Source organism: Poecilia mexicana, unplaced genomic scaffold (assembly GCF_051168715.1).
Source record: "Poecilia mexicana isolate PSO_F unplaced genomic scaffold, ASM5116871v1 scaffold_5, whole genome shotgun sequence".
NCBI classification, from domain to species: Eukaryota; Metazoa; Chordata; class Actinopteri; order Cyprinodontiformes; family Poeciliidae; genus Poecilia; species Poecilia mexicana.
The window spans coordinates 6,197,388-6,212,973 of NW_028263374.1; the positions used below are offsets into that span (position 1 = coordinate 6,197,388).

Here is a 15,586-nt window from a genome sequence, read left to right on the forward strand (position 1 = left end):
GAGGAAGGAACAGCATAGATGGTTTTCAAAATATTTTTGACTTAATTAAAAAGTAGAAGTATGGTGCGATTTTGTTTTCAGTAACACAAAGATGTTCCAAATTGTATCTAAAAAAAAATAATAAAAATTTGAACCATCTATTTTCCTTGTCTTTCACAATCATTCACTACTTTGTGCTGGTCAGTCACGTAAAATTCCAATGACATACAAGTTGACGGTTGTAAGGTGACCAAACTATGAAGAATTCAACCCCGTAAACCTCAATACTATTGGTACTTTTGGAAGGAACTGTACCTTGGTTTTACCGGATGCAGGAGGCCCCACCAGCATTAGACCGTGTCTCACCACAGTGGTCTGGTACAACTGAAGGCATTTGTTGATAAACCCTGAAATGACCACAGTGCCATTACAAACTCACTCCAAAAAGACAGGACGATCCTTGGAATTTTTGCCAATCGAGACACGAACCAAACTCATCTTTGAGGTTCTTTGCTTTGCAGATATCATGCAGGGACTCCTCTAGAACGTCATAACCCATGGGCATTTGTGGTGTTTCAAGGAAAAGATCCCTGAGAATGGCATTAACGAGTTCCAGGTCGTTCTGCGAAAACTGTGGCATGCTTACTTCTTGGATGGCCTTAAGGCAGATTGACCCCTGACAACAGAAATATTAAGGACAGTAAGAATCTTAGTTCATGACGAACTAGAGCTGCACAAAAGAAAAAAAAAACAAACCTCATTAATGTCGGGGTTGTCTCTCCTCAGATTTCCAGCTACAGAGATCACAGCCTTCACAGCTCTTATGTCAAAATAATAGTGGTCCTTTGAAATAAAACCAAAAGTGAATCTTTTACTTATTTCAAAGATGAAACAAAAATAATGAAAATTATATAAATTCATATCTTTTCAAAACTCAAACCTGAGACTCTAGCTGGTCAAATAAGAGCTTGAAAAATGTATCAATCTTCTTGGAGAGGGCTTTGGCATCCAAAAAGCCTAATGAATACAAGGAGATTGCTGCAATCACATCGTATTCAGGGATAACCATGGATACGGGGCGGAACAGATTCTGCAGGGAACGTCAAGTCATTTGTTGAATCTGACCAACTTTTTCTCAGTGATACATAGTTATTTGGATTTCAATCATGGTCACATACCTTCAGATTGACGGGTATTTTATTGCAAGGAGTGTGACCAAAGTTCATGGTAAAGAATATGGCACAGGAAGGGACTAAAGGAATCTCCATTCCATCAAATACAAAATTCTCAGCCTAGAAAGAAAAAAAAAACAGTCACTATAGAGTTAGGGATAGGCTTAGGGTTAAGTAACCGTAACCCTATCCTATTATTAACAGAAAAACTAGCCAACAGATTAATTCTAAACTTTACTGATGTTTGTCAAGCAGAAATGACTTAATTATTCACCTTATAATGCAAGAAACAATATTTTTAGCTGCAGATGCGTCCTTTGCTACAAATGATGGAATTAAGCATACACTAAGGGAATGCTGTTATTGAATTTTTGGAAATAAGATGTTTATTATCTTATTTTTTTAAAACAAATCAAATCACTTGATTATCTGCATTTTTAACAAATGTCTAATTTGGTATGAAATGAGCTCTGGTGTTTACAATAAAAATCTGCAGAATGTGCCAGTTTGTGTCAGCCCATCAACTGATTTATTGTCAGAACAAATCGACAGAATTTTCTATTACTGAAATAAATGTTAGCTGCAGCCCTGAACGACACATGATTCTAACAGGAAGATGAATGTAAATAATCAGTGCATTCAGTTTTTGCCTGTTGCTGTTGGGCCTTTTGTATTGTGGAGATCTGCTGTGCCACGACAGAGAGAACCTCCACATGAACGCGAGTGATGTCATCCAAAATAGCCCAAGCACCCGAGCTGTAAAACAAAACAGAAAACAAATCTTACGTGAATGACGGCATGTGTCGTGCTTTTTCATCATACTCTTTCACACTAGCTCGCTGTTTTCTTTTTTTTTTTTTTACCTGGCTACCCCTTTAAGAAACCTTTCTACTGCAAAGGATTTGAGTTTATCGGAGCAGTTGAAAACCACAGTGTGCATGGCCAGAGCATTTCCAAGATCTTTAATGGTTTCTGTTTTCCCTGAGCCTGTTGCGCCTGCGACCCCGCCTCCCAGCCTGCGATGCAGCGCTTCTGTAAGGCTGAGGTAGCATCTAGAAGAGCCAGAAGCTGGGAGTCAGTGGTTGCGCCGTGTAACAAGCAGAGCGCATCGGTAAAACCATCCAATTCAAGCACTACCTGTTAGTGAGTGGGGTGATCACCATTCGTCTAGAGTTGCCAAGATATTCATATCCGTATAAGAACTCTGCGTTCATTGCATGGATGTGCAGCTCCTCGTTTGTCCAGTAATATCTGCAAATAAATGTAGGGGTCAAATAAATTCTACGCAACAATGCCAAGTGGTAAAAGTGTGTTTGTTGGTAAAGTAAAGCAAACCTAAGCTGGCTGATCCACTCAAAGTCATTGACGGTTGAAACTTTCTGCTCCACCAGTTTGGAAACGACATCTTTTGCGTAGACTTCTATCACAATGAGGGAGGACAGAACGGCCTGCTGCATCTTAGAGATGTCTCCCCTCATTAACCGCACTAAGTCAACAAGCTACATAAGCAAAAAGATGAAAAAGGTTAGAAATAGTCACGTCTGCACGATGTTCAGAAGAGCAGCTCATTAAAAATAATGTAAACTTAAGTCAACGAATTGCGGCTAATCAAACAGGTATGTGGGTTTAGTGCTAGTGAACCTGATTCTGTAGTACAGGAAGAATTTTATTCAAGAATCTCTTCTCCAAAGCCTTAGACACCTCAGCAGTCCAGAAAACCAGAAAGCTGGCAATCGCCACTTGACCAGGGCATGAAAACACCCACTCAACATGTGGTTGCTATGCAGGGAGAGAGGGTGAATATGAAGCTTTTAAAAGTGCTTCAGTAAAACTAAAATATCTTGTTAGACACAACAAAAAAATAATCAACCAGCTTACCTTAGAATAACCTTCGAGAGCACTCTCAATGCTATCCCTCAAAGTGGTCTTCATGGACTTTTCTAAGTCCCTAAGCCAGTTGTCCACATTCCCAGCTGCCGATACTGGTGGCAAGAGTTGGACTTTTTCTTCTTCTTTAGAGTACATATGCGTGATCTGTAGGTCTGACTCAAACTGCAGCTACAGGCAAACAGAAAACTTGGTCACTGATCCTTTTCTTCTGTTGTGGAGTACTCCGAGAATCAACAAAGCAAAGCAAACCTGTGAGATGTTCTCAAAGCATTTGTGCAGTTGTTGTTGTATAGCAGTGGGATCTTTGGACTGGGATAAAATCTGCAGAAGCTCAACGTCCGACAGAAAGAAATACCTGCATACAAAAGTTATGCGCAATGCAAACAGAATGTTTAGCGGTCGGTATTGATAATATAGTGCACCATTATGTAAATGCTTTGTTATGACGGAAAGCAATTCTATGAAGCTAAAGGCATGGATGAACACAAATGATTGTCACACTATTTAGATTTATACATCAATAAAAATTTAAATGTTTTTTTTTTCCTTAGCCAAAGCTTTGTCTTGGCCTATAACTGATAAACCTCACAAAATTCACCAAAGTTTCTTATTGTAATATGACAAAATACTTGCAAAAGTGTGGAGAAAACACACACATACATATATATATGTATATATATATATATATATATATATATATACATATATATATACACACACACATATTATTCAATAGTATTAAGATTACCATTCAAGAAGGTACTTTAAAAATCTTACTTGCACTTTAAGTATTAACTATGTTAAAATCTTGTCTTTTTTGCAAAGGTTACAGGCAGCAATTTGAACTTTCTTGTAAGATCATGTTATGGCAAAAATACCGCATAGAAATTATTTGCAACTCTGACCGTAACTTTTAGAAAAAAATGCTGCAAAATCAGTAATTTTAGACTGCAACGATCACAAAACATAACATTTCACCATCCAGGAGGTGCCTCTGCATTTTAATAATTTCTTACCTTGGAAAAGAACTTCGCTTTTCCTCCAAGTATTTCTTGAGTCCTTTCTGAGCATTTTGCAAAAACATGTTGTAGCGCTTCAGCCTACTTAGGAGCTGAACATTTTGGCACATTTCAATCACCTAAAAATAGACGCATACATGTTGTCCATTATTAACACTGGTGCCAAGTTGGTGTATTACACTTTTTAGCTGTGCATTCAAAAAAGGGCAAAACATAAAAGTTCAAACATTTTGCTCTCTGTCAACATTGCTCATGACGTTTCTCCAGCGCTGCTCTATGTGCTTGTACGTATTTCCTTGCTTGAGCTTGTTCTTGACCTCATCGCAGCTAAAGATGGGCTCCAAGGTCAGCCAGGCACTCTGGCATTCCAGCCACTCTTCCAGCACATCCTGGATTCAAATGTGAAAAGGCAGCAATAAAAAAGATGAGACACAGGAAAAATATTATGAACCTAATGGTTGGTTTTGTTTGTACTTGAGTTAGCCTGAGCTTTTTCTCCCAGGTGTTGAGATGGCTCTCAAAGACTTTTTTGACCGGGGACAAGGACAGGTTCTGAGTTTTGGCAATATGGTCATCCAGCCTCTGGAATATTTCATCTGGGACCTTTAGGATGGACTGTTCAGCCTCCTTGTCGAAAAGCGAATCAAATTCAATTGTTGCCCACTCCTCTTCCATCATTTCCAGAGCCTAGAGGAAAAGGCGGAGAAAGAGGAGCAACTTCAGTAAAGACATCGTCAGACAGACTAGGAGTTAGTAGGTAGCTTCTTTGATAATGTGCACAACAATGGAAAAGAATTTAAGTTTTAGCAATGGTTCCAATGTAAATGAGCAATTTGACAACAATTTATAGACATTATCTAACAAAGACCTTATGGATCACTGTATGCATCACCTGTTCAATGCTGTGTTCTTGTCCGGCAGTCTGGGCCACACTAGTTATTTCATCCAAGTGGTCCTGAATGCCAAGTTCTATGTAGCGAGCAAGACTCATGTTTGCTTTTGGGCGAACTGTTATGTTAATGTTTTCTGAAATCATCTCCCAATGGTAGCTCTTCATTCCCGGGCTCCTAAGGCACTGAATCAGAATGGAGAACGGCTGGAACTCCTCTATCCTGCCAAGCATTACACTTGTCATTGTTTGGACCTCTAATATTGTGTAGAACGACAGAGCATCCCAGGACGCAGACAAACAAACAAAAAATAAATAAATCAGACAATCACTTTTTTTTTTTTTTGCTATTAGAAGATTTTGTAAGGTAACAAATCAGCTGCAAACCAGTATTGCCCTCGAACTGTTTAATTAAACCACTCATGGTTTGTTGGGCTTCTGTGACGAGACGGTCAAGCGGCTCAGAGTCGATTGAAGTAAGTGGGTCATTGAACCAGCCATCTGTCCAACGTTGCCAGTCAGACGTGGTGGTCCAGAGCTTTTCAAAAGGCCTGAAGTCATTTATTAGCTTATTCAGATGATCAAACTGTAATAAAAATTCATAATTTGTAGTTTGAAAAAAAAACCCAACAACAATGACCAACAAACAACAAAACCAAAAGCAGGTACTCCCAGCCATATTTTGAGTGATTCCTGTCAATTGCACTCTCACTGAAGCTCTCTAATAAACCTACATTTGAGATTGGTAGACCAAGCAGACGCTCTCTGGTGTTGTAGGTTTCCGACAAACTCTGGCACTGCTTCAATTGCGCTTTTGCACGCTTCGCTTTGTTGGCGATCTCATGGGCAAGGTCAATGTCGTCATATCCCACAAACTCAGCAACGACACCCTGTTCACAAAGGTATATTTAATGTTAAGACCTGCTTTAAGACAAGTACAGTGTGTTGCAAAATATTCAATGTGTTGCACAAGGGGCGGGTGGGTAGATGCGAACGATATAGATTTAAAAGTTCTATCATGATATTTTGTGGTACTATCATGATAACAATAAGAGGGACAATACAAACTATTTATTGCATCTTTCTTAATGTAACTCTATGACTGTGTGTCACAGCAATTAAAGTCATCCAAAGCAAATACTGAGTTCAAAAATATGGAGAGTTTTGGGGTGTTTTAAACATAACCAATTGTGACAATGATAAATTAAAAATTCTTATCACGATAGGAAATTTATCACAATAAATGCTTTATATATATTCTGCAAAGAAGAAGGGGTAAAAGTATAAAACTGTAGATATGGAGAGCTGGTGGAGTAACATCTCAACATACTTGCACCTGTATCTGCAGTGAAAATTGGTTTAACAAAATACATTGAAATTTGCGTCTTTGCAAGGCGACTCAATGTGGAAAAGTTGAAGGAGTACTAGTACTTTTCCAGGTCGTTATAAATTGGGACAAAGAGTGCGGAACATCTTTAGGAAGCAACCAGACAGTTATCCAAATAATACCTTTTTATATGGACTCAAAACATATTGTGATTGATAAAAAGAGATGGAAAACCTGCAGCGCCTCAATTTGCTCCTGGAGTTTGTTTTGGTCTGATAGTTGGATCTTGTTGAAGCGCTTCTCATCTTCCTCATGCTGGGCATGTACTCTCTCCACTTGACAGTTTATCTTTAGTGGCCACCCAACAGCTGTCCACCTGCACAAAAGAGCCACCGCAACAGGACCTATAATGCCACAGTTCCATCTTAGATCCCAAGCTGAAAACAACAAATCAAGTCAAAGCGCAGTCTTATGATGGCTTTGCGTCTCATTAGGTGTTGCGACAACAACGGGGGCACAGAACATTCGTAGGAAGAAAGTCTATTTGTGTAAATGTTTCTAGGACTCACTTTTACTGTGCACTGTCATATCCTAAACCCGGGTTGGGCAACTCCAGGCCTCGAGGGCCGGTCTCCTGCAACTTTTAGATGCATCTCTACTTCAACACACCTGAGTCAAATAATGATGTCGTTAGCAGGACTCTTGAGGACTAGACTGTACTTAGGAGGTGATTCAACTATTGGATTCAAGTGTGTTGGACCAGGGAGACATCTAAGAGTTCCAGGACACCGGCCCTTGAGGACCAGGATTGCCCACCCCTGTTAAACCATAAAGAAAAAAAAAAAATCTTTAAATGTAATTAAAGTGAAGACTCTGCCCGTAATCTTAAATTGGCCATGTAAGATCACTCATAGATTTGAGCAGTTTTTCAAAACTCACCCACAGAACAAAACTCTCCCAATAGAGCAAATTTTGAATTGCAACAAGAAGAAAAGTCCTGGAATTAGCCACTAAATTTCAAAGAAAGCGAAAATTTAGCTCTTTGAGATATTTTGTTACTAAACTGCAGGCTTTTCTAAACTGACATTTCCATATTTTGCATTCAGTTTTCATGTATTTTCAAAATGCAAAGTACTTTGAAGGACAGACGGACGGTTTGATGGATGGATCGATGCATGGATCTTTGTTGGGTTAAATCGTTCTATTTTGAGGACCACATCACAGAAAATAAAGTGTTACAAAGCAGCTGCTTTGCCTTTATCAACTTTCATTTCTAAAACTAAGTCATATCTGCAAAATACTAAAATTCATAACTTTTCCATACTTTTCAAGACTGTGTATAAACCCTACAAAGTTAATGCATGTAATTTCAGCATAATGAATACACACTTACTTTTTGCCAAAATCATCGTTTGAAATGAGGAAGTTGAGGTCTTCCAGTACCTCATAGTCCATCAAGATTTTGGAAAGTTGTTCCTGTTGTTAATAGGTTGTGAAGATAATTTGTCTAAATCTTAAATTATTATTGAACATAAACATGCTTAAACTCACTAAGGTGTTCAGTTTTGTACCTTGTAACTCTTAACCTGGTCAGGGATTTCTTTCATCCATTCCCTCTTTTCAGTCAGCTCTTCAATGCTGTTGGGTCTCTCCTGTAGCATTCTGCTTAAAAGAATGCACTTTTCACAGGCCTAAACACACACAGAAAATAATATATGCTTTTCAGAAGAGAGCTACTAGTGAACTCTGGTACACAAAGCAGCATGTGAAAAGTAAAAAGAATGGCCTCCGAACAAATGACTTACATCATCGATTTCTTTTGAAAGCATCACAGCAAGATTTTCCAGGAGTGCGTTGGCCAAAAACCACCGCTTCTTTATGAGTGCCTGTCGCACAGCTTGCACACGGACAAAAAATGGACCAATAACAATGTAGGATGGCAGCGAGAACTCAAGCTTCTCCATTTTCTTAAGATGATATTCGACCTGTTTCTTCACCTCTTGAGGGGCCAGCTTTGCATTGAGGGTCCTGAAGCATTAATGAAATAAGAATTAATCGTTCAGAGGACAGAATCACTTCATTTTGAACTAAAGCAGAAATAAGACTCAACTGAATTTTGTCAAATCCTAAAGTCAGACGCAAAAATGGTATCAAAGTTTGAAACAACTCTCCGACCTAATCCATAAAAACGGCATCAACAACAAAAGAAAAACAAGAAAAATAATAAACAGTTCATAATAAAATAACTTATTTTGATCATCTGAGTTTGCAGGTGAAACATTTTCCATTTTCATTCCAGGCTTGTGTGCATATGGAATGTGAAGCCCACTCAGTATAACTCATTTAGTTGCCTTACTTACTCGAAATCCCCTTTTGCAATAATCTACGCTATGAAGTATTCTACTTTGAAGGATAATTTAAACTGATTTAATGGTCAACATAATCCCTTTTTCCTGACCAGCTAAGTTCTCTTAGTGTTGTGGAGCATCCTTTTTCAGTAATCTACACTTTAAAATTGAAACTTTTAACTTGAAAACTATTACAAAGCTTTCTTTTGAAAAACTGAATAATTTCTTGTGATTGGTTTAAATATGTCAGCATTCCAAAGCCCATGTTTGCAATTATGTATGCTTTTAATCTGAAGGTCAACATATCTTTTGGGAAAGAGTTACTCTTATTTTGGTGGGTAGCAATGAGCTTTACTTCTAAAATTCACTTCTAAAGGTACATGCCTAGTGCATGCAGAGTCGCTGGTGGTCATGGTAATTTCCAGTTTTCTGCTTTTTCAACCAAGCTCGCAAAAGATGATCCCATGTTGCTAATGGATCTATAGCTGAGTGACGAAAAAGGGATCTCAAAGTCTGCTACTTTGCTATGCACCAATGGAAATCAACTTACTTGAAAGCGTCTATGTCCAAAATGTGTAGGTCCAAGTATTTTTTATATCTGGCAGCGTAGGCCCTGAGAGGTATTGTTGCTTTCTTTAGAACATTCCGGACTTTTTCTTCCAGCTCTGTTACTTCTTTTTCGTGGAAACACATCGGCTCAATTAACAAACTGCCCATGATGACCAGTTTCTTCATCACAAACTGGTGAGAGGAAGAACCAAGCTAAATCTTTGACATTACGGTGACCTATGTTTATGTCAATATCAAAGCGCTTGATTTTCACTGTAAATACACAAGAAAAGTTTGCTTTGTGCTTACCCTGTAAAGCTGTGGAATTTTGTGTGTGACCAAAATGGCAGATCTGAACAGTTTTGTGACGAAAGTCTCGAAATCTTCAAGGGGAGTACTGTAATGAACCCCGTTCTGGTCCAGAATCAGATCCACAAGGAACAGAGGATTCTTCCTTGACCTAAGTAAAGACAAATGTAGAAAAATTACTCACAAAGTACTGAATGTCAATCAACATATGTGCACCTTGAGGACAAGTTGTTAGCTTTTCATTAATGCAATTATCTGGGGAAATGATCATCTGAGTACCTGTGGTTTATCTTACCTGTAAGGGCTATTGATCAGGTCTTTTCCCCAGATCAGGTCCTCAGTAAAATCCTTGCCACATTGACAAGATTCCAGAAGGAACTTGCTCAGGTTTTTCAGTGAATCTAACACAAGGGTGCGCAAGGAGTTCCTCATTCTGAAGACCACCTGTTTCATCAGTCTGTATATGATTTCGTCGGAGTCATACTCAGGGAAGACCTTAGAGATTGAATTGCTAGCGGAGCGGATGCTGTCGCTGAGTGAGATGACCCACTTCTCCTGGAGATACACGGTTATCTAGAAAAAGTGAAAGCGTGTTGGTCCTTTTTTTTAATCCATGTGATGAAGAATGTGTGTGGAAAAAGACAGTTTCAAGCATCAGGTTTGGATAGCTACAGAGTAGGGCTGCCCCTAGCTATTTTTTTTTCTTTTGATTTTACAAATTCTTCAATCATTTAACAAAACTCTCATTTATTAGATTTAACTATACAAAACGTTCACATTTTTTCCTCAGAACACTTCTGTATTTTTATTACAATCACTTTTTGGAGACATTTTTGTTATTACTAACTAGGGCTGTCAATGTTAATATGCTTATGCATGCAATTCATCTAAAAAGTTTAACACGTTAATATTACATAATGCAGACCAATCGCATTATCTGTTTTTGACCTAAAAGCCTCTCTGCCGCGCAGCGTTACAAAGCAGAACGTTAAATGGTCTTGTACTGCGGTCAACAATTCAGACTTGAAAACGCAAGTGAAAAGATGAGTGAGAAGAGACTAACTGGTGTGCTCCGCATCAAATCTCGCTTTAATAAGCACGCCGATGGATGTTTAGATACAACTAAGGTAGAATGTAGCACACTTACTGCAATGGATGAATTACCCTTCCACTGAAGTATAACCACTATAACCAGTTTATAGTTAACATTTCTAAATTACGTTTGAAAAAACAAAAAACAAACAAAAAAAAAAACTTATTTTGAACCTTTCTGAATATGAAAGTCTAGAAAACTCAGATGTTTGGTTTTAGGCAATGAAACATTTTTTGAAAACATGCGTGTTTCTATTTCAAGCTTACACAGTTACGCAGTGATTTTTAATCGATTGACTGCACTTTTAATAAATGACTGAGACGGAAAAGCATATCTGTACTGCGAGCTTACTTACCCCATTTTGAACTTGAGACTGGATGCGTACAAATTCATCCACTCGCTGTAGTTTGACGATCGTCACGTCGAACAGCTTCATGTCTGTCACTTTGTGGCACGTGTCCAAAATGTCATGTATCACAGCAATCACCTCAGGTAGGTTGAGCAGAGAGTTCTGGGCAAATTCATTTTGCTTTATCTTATAGTGAAGGGGAGGAACTGGAATGCATACTGTACGAGTAAAAGAACCCAGGGTTTAGTTTCTGAGAGTGACCCTTCATCTTCAAAAAAAAAAAAAAGTACATGTTGATTAAAAAAAAAAAAAAGGAGCTTACTATTTTCTGGTATTTTCTCAGGATTTTTTTGTGGCAATATAATGTCTGAAAACTCCTCTGAGAAGGCCATCACAGTACTGTCAAACACCATGCGGTTCATAACCCGGTCATATTCCAGCTTGGCCTGGTTCTCCAAGTTTTTTATACATCTCTCAAAGCTGCACATAAAAACATAGACTTCTTTGACCCTTTTCTGTGTTCTGTCAGAAAAGCATTACAAACAGGCAACAACGAAAGGACTGACTGGGAAAGACATTACTCACAATTTCCCGTTAAAGCCGCAAGCAGACTTTACAAGTTCCTTGATCCGTTGCAGACTGGCATGACTGAGGGACGGATTTGCCTCCCAGATGGGCATGCAGTCTACAGACGTGCTGTAGAGGAGCTGAATTTCTCCGTCCTTTCTCAAACGAAGAGCAGACTCGATTCGGTTTGCAAAGATTCGAGGATCCTCAGCTTTGAACAACAGCCTGATCCTCGGTATCCAGTGCTGAGTGCCTCCATACAAAATGGTCATGTCTGTGGCAAAGTGGTTAGTTTATTTTATCAAAAAATAAAAACTGTAAAATACAGCTGTAGTCAGATGTTTTCATGTACTGTGTATAAAGCCCTGTATTCAACACTCTCTGACATTAAATAAAACTAAATATTTCCTGTTTTAGGTCTGTTGGGATTGCTAAAATTATTGCAGTTTGCTCACTGACAGAATTAAAAGTGAGATCATTGTTGAGATTTTTTTTTTCATTTTTTAGTTTTCGTCAAATTCTATAGATTAGATTAATTTCATTACTAATTTGTGAAATTGTCAGTTTTTAACTATCTGGCACGTTTAGGGCTATCATTTCACAATAGTTTGGTGGAAGTTTGCCTATTTATCCAGTCAGAACTGGTTTTGTCTGAGTCAGGTTTGTAAGCTGACTTCCTACCTATGCTTGCTTTTTTTTTTTTTTTTTTTTTTTTTGTACTAAGATTAGGGTTTTCTGATGGCCAATCCAATACATTGACTTTGTTTCCCTTAAGTAACTTTGTTTTGGGTAATCCTTAACAGTAGTTGTCCACAAAGTCTTAAATAAATTTAACCCATTTATTTATTGCTAAATAAATGGGTTAAATGTCATTTATTTAGCCAGTCCCTTCTGCTGCAAATCATCATACTGCTTCTCCCATACTTCGCAGTGGGAATGGTTTTCTCAGGCTTGCAGGCCTTGTTCTTCTCTATGTCCAAAGATAACTTCAGTTTTGTTTCTGTCTGTCTGAAAAAACGTTATGGCACATCTACGCTTTGATTTGATCTACACAACACTTCCACGCATGGATGTAATGTAGAATCATGTGTCATCTGCGTAGTTATGCTAACTAATCTTACTATAGTCTCAGCTAGCAGGTGTATGTCTATATTAAAAAAGGAGGGCTGCAGGACTGCAGGACATGCGGGAACCTTGGGGTATTCCACATGTGGCGTCTGTCAGCTCTGATGAAAAGTTGCCTACTCACACATAGAGTCCCTGTTGTTTAGGTAAGACTCTTCTGACTGTGATTAGTCAGACAGTGTGAACAAAAGATTCTGTTTATGCAAATATCTGCTGTCAAAAATATATCAAGTACTGTCACTACTCTACGCAAGAAAAACAAACGAACTACTTACCTTTCTTGTGCCTTTTTTCAACAGGTTTTAATTCCTTATCTTTCTTAGTGCTGTCTTCAAGCAACTCCTCCTCCTCTTCCTCCTCTTCTTCCTTCTTGTCTTCCTTCTCCTTCTTCTCCACCTCCTCCTCCTCCTTCCCTTCCTTCTCCTCCTCCTCTTCCTCCTCCATCTCCTCCCTAAGAACCTCCTCCACTAGGTACTGACATTTTTTCGTGCAATAGTCAAGAACCCCAACTAAGTGCCATTTGTACTCAGGGTATGAACTTTCTGAATCACGTTGGAAAAAAGACAAAGACACAAATTGTGACTAAAACTATATATTTAAAAAAAATCTATGAATTTATACTGTAGAGAAATAATTTTGCACCAAAGAGAACGTAATCACCAGTAAGCAGCAAGGCCAATGCAGGAATAGGCTTTTGATCAGGCCATTCTTCGTTTTTGCCCATAGCGAGCCAGCTTTCTGGTGTCCGGCATTCGTAATCATCATTGTCAAATATCTCATAAAATACAAAAAAACAATAAAAAATAAAAAAACCACATCAAACAAAAAGAACAAGGAGGATGTGGGCATTTTAAAGAACGCAATACATATATGTGAGATGGCTGCCATAGAAGTACTGCAGCAGTAACACTATATTTACCTCAAGTGGAAGGAAGGGTGACACCAGCTTGTATGACTGAGGTTCAGAATCATCCTGCTTTTCTGGCAGCGCTGGCATCAAGTTGTTAGACCTTATGCCTTTTTCTGCCAGGAGTTGAAGTAAGTCTAAAACCAAGTATCCTCGACGAAGTCTGGTAAGAGAAAGAAAAAAAGAAAAACAAAGACCTTAAATCGAATTATTATTTGATATAAAAAAAGAACATTCTTTATAATCTTTATCACAAAAACAGCTCATACCTCTCTTCCACTAACTGTCGAGGAGCGTGTCCAGGGATGGTTATGTAAGGAATCTGAACCTTGGGTGTGTCGCCACCGACGGCGAAATACGGATCTTCTTGAAGACTGTTGTCAATGCAGAGGTCCCATGGAGAAGTGAAAACTCCTGTTATGACACATAGCGTGGAGAGGAGTTTCTTTTACTATGACCCAATTAAGTTATTTTAAGTAGAGCTACTGTGTGCTTATTTGAAAAAAAAAAAATACTATCTGTACAGCAATTTGCAAAAATATAATTTGTTTTTATACTTTTCATGTTACAACTAAAAAAAAAAAAAATTCAATATCTTTTTATTTTGTTTTATAAATTGGTAGACGTTTCAATCCGAAGCGAGCGTAGGAGATGCCCTCTGAAGAGCTGGGTCTTAGTGAGTTTCTTGAAGACAGACAAGGACGCCCCTCTTTGTAGGACAACATCGCTGACTTAAATTTGATTAATCTAAGAATAACAGTGGGGCTGGGGACAAGTGACGTGTGCTTACTTAGAACTTTATGTGACTGCCGATCACAAAGTGGCAAACTTTGTGAAGTGGGAAGAAAAGAAAAAAGAAAAAGTGATTTTCAAATTTTTGGCAAAGAAAAATAAAACTCACATAACTATTTATACAATAAAATTCAGCATAACCCGTTGTCTTCAGAAGTTATCTACTTATCAAATAGACTCCACCTGCATCAAGGGTTTGTTGGAGAACATTAGTGAAAAAAAATACAAAGGAAGTTACTTACCTAGAAGGGGAAAACACACAACCTAATTGGCTGGGTTTTGAACCCAGGACCTTCTTGCTGTTACTAAGAACTAAACTATAGTTCAGCACTGCTTAATAGTAAATACTAGACTTGCATTTTGTCATATTTTCAATTAAATTAATAATTACTGATGCTCATGTAACAAACTACAGAAAAACTTATTCAAACAGTAAAATCCTGCTGTACGTTTATAAGGTTTGCTCAAATAATCAGTTTATTAGTATTATAAATCGGACAAATCTTTATGTAATGACTACATTCCCCCACACATAGTACACAATTCCTAAAAGGCATACAAAACTTTTCCAATTTTCTTGTGTAAAAACTTTGGAAAACACTTTTCATCCACCTCACAATTATAGAACACTTTGTGTTGTAGCATTAGAATCTCAATATAATAAAGTGAAGTTTGTTTGACGTGAGAAAACGTTCAGATAAAATATATCTGGAATGCTATTATTTGCATACACATAAATGCTGCACTAATTCACTTATAGCTACAATATCCTCACCCTCTGATGCCTTCTGAATAGCAAATTCCAGTCCGAAGGACGATTCACGGGGCACTAGTTCTCTAACTCTGTGCCTTACAAAAGCAGGCTTTTCTCCCGGAGGTCTTGTGGGTATCATTGGTGGTTTCGGATCTTTCTTGTCTATTTAAAGGAATGCCAGGCTGCCACGCCATCAACGGTAGGATTCCAAAGCTAATAGGTGCAAATTCAACGACTATTAAACGGTTGGCTTTTTTAATACGTTGCTACGAAATTGTCTAAAAAAAAAGAAAAGTTAAATGACATGAAGTGAAGTGAATACAGTGCCCTACCGTAAACTGTAACACTGACCCGACTTATTTTATATAAAAGTCAAAGCTAACGTCACGCTGAACGCCACAAATCTCGGTTTAGTTATCCACAGTAACAGTAAAGTTGCTCGCTGTTGCCATGGAGATTCAGTACTGCTGTACGCTTTGACCGTAGGAGGCGCTGTTGCGTATTTACAGCACAACTT

General features: G+C 38.2%; 1 protein-coding gene across 1 annotated transcript in view; it reads right to left on the reverse strand.

Annotated features, from left to right (window-relative positions):
- dnah1 (dynein, axonemal, heavy chain 1) overlaps positions 1-13,971 on the reverse strand; it is a gene marked incomplete at its 5' end in the record, with an annotated part of 36,244 nt that extends 22,273 nt beyond the window's left edge. The window contains 33 exons of the mRNA XM_088005965.1: positions 295-386; positions 469-655; positions 736-822; positions 920-1,069; positions 1,158-1,271; positions 1,802-1,907; positions 2,015-2,203; positions 2,289-2,402; positions 2,487-2,650; positions 2,793-2,930; positions 3,030-3,209; positions 3,291-3,396; positions 4,058-4,179; positions 4,288-4,449; positions 4,535-4,747; positions 4,953-5,206; positions 5,337-5,535; positions 5,684-5,839; positions 6,511-6,652; positions 7,670-7,752; positions 7,848-7,967; positions 8,082-8,304; positions 9,175-9,365; positions 9,483-9,633; positions 9,778-10,055; positions 10,931-11,142; positions 11,247-11,404; positions 11,510-11,765; positions 12,892-12,955; positions 13,076-13,158; positions 13,277-13,391; positions 13,536-13,686; positions 13,793-13,971. Coding sequence (XP_087862091.1) covers positions 295-386; positions 469-655; positions 736-822; positions 920-1,069; positions 1,158-1,271; positions 1,802-1,907; positions 2,015-2,203; positions 2,289-2,402; positions 2,487-2,650; positions 2,793-2,930; positions 3,030-3,209; positions 3,291-3,396; positions 4,058-4,179; positions 4,288-4,449; positions 4,535-4,747; positions 4,953-5,206; positions 5,337-5,535; positions 5,684-5,839; positions 6,511-6,652; positions 7,670-7,752; positions 7,848-7,967; positions 8,082-8,304; positions 9,175-9,365; positions 9,483-9,633; positions 9,778-10,055; positions 10,931-11,142; positions 11,247-11,404; positions 11,510-11,765; positions 12,892-12,955; positions 13,076-13,158; positions 13,277-13,391; positions 13,536-13,686; positions 13,793-13,971 — 5,139 coding nt within the window. The remainder of the gene's footprint in view (positions 1-294; positions 387-468; positions 656-735; positions 823-919; positions 1,070-1,157; positions 1,272-1,801; positions 1,908-2,014; positions 2,204-2,288; positions 2,403-2,486; positions 2,651-2,792; positions 2,931-3,029; positions 3,210-3,290; positions 3,397-4,057; positions 4,180-4,287; positions 4,450-4,534; positions 4,748-4,952; positions 5,207-5,336; positions 5,536-5,683; positions 5,840-6,510; positions 6,653-7,669; positions 7,753-7,847; positions 7,968-8,081; positions 8,305-9,174; positions 9,366-9,482; positions 9,634-9,777; positions 10,056-10,930; positions 11,143-11,246; positions 11,405-11,509; positions 11,766-12,891; positions 12,956-13,075; positions 13,159-13,276; positions 13,392-13,535; positions 13,687-13,792) is intronic.
- Positions 13,972-15,586: the final 1,615 nt, after the last annotated feature.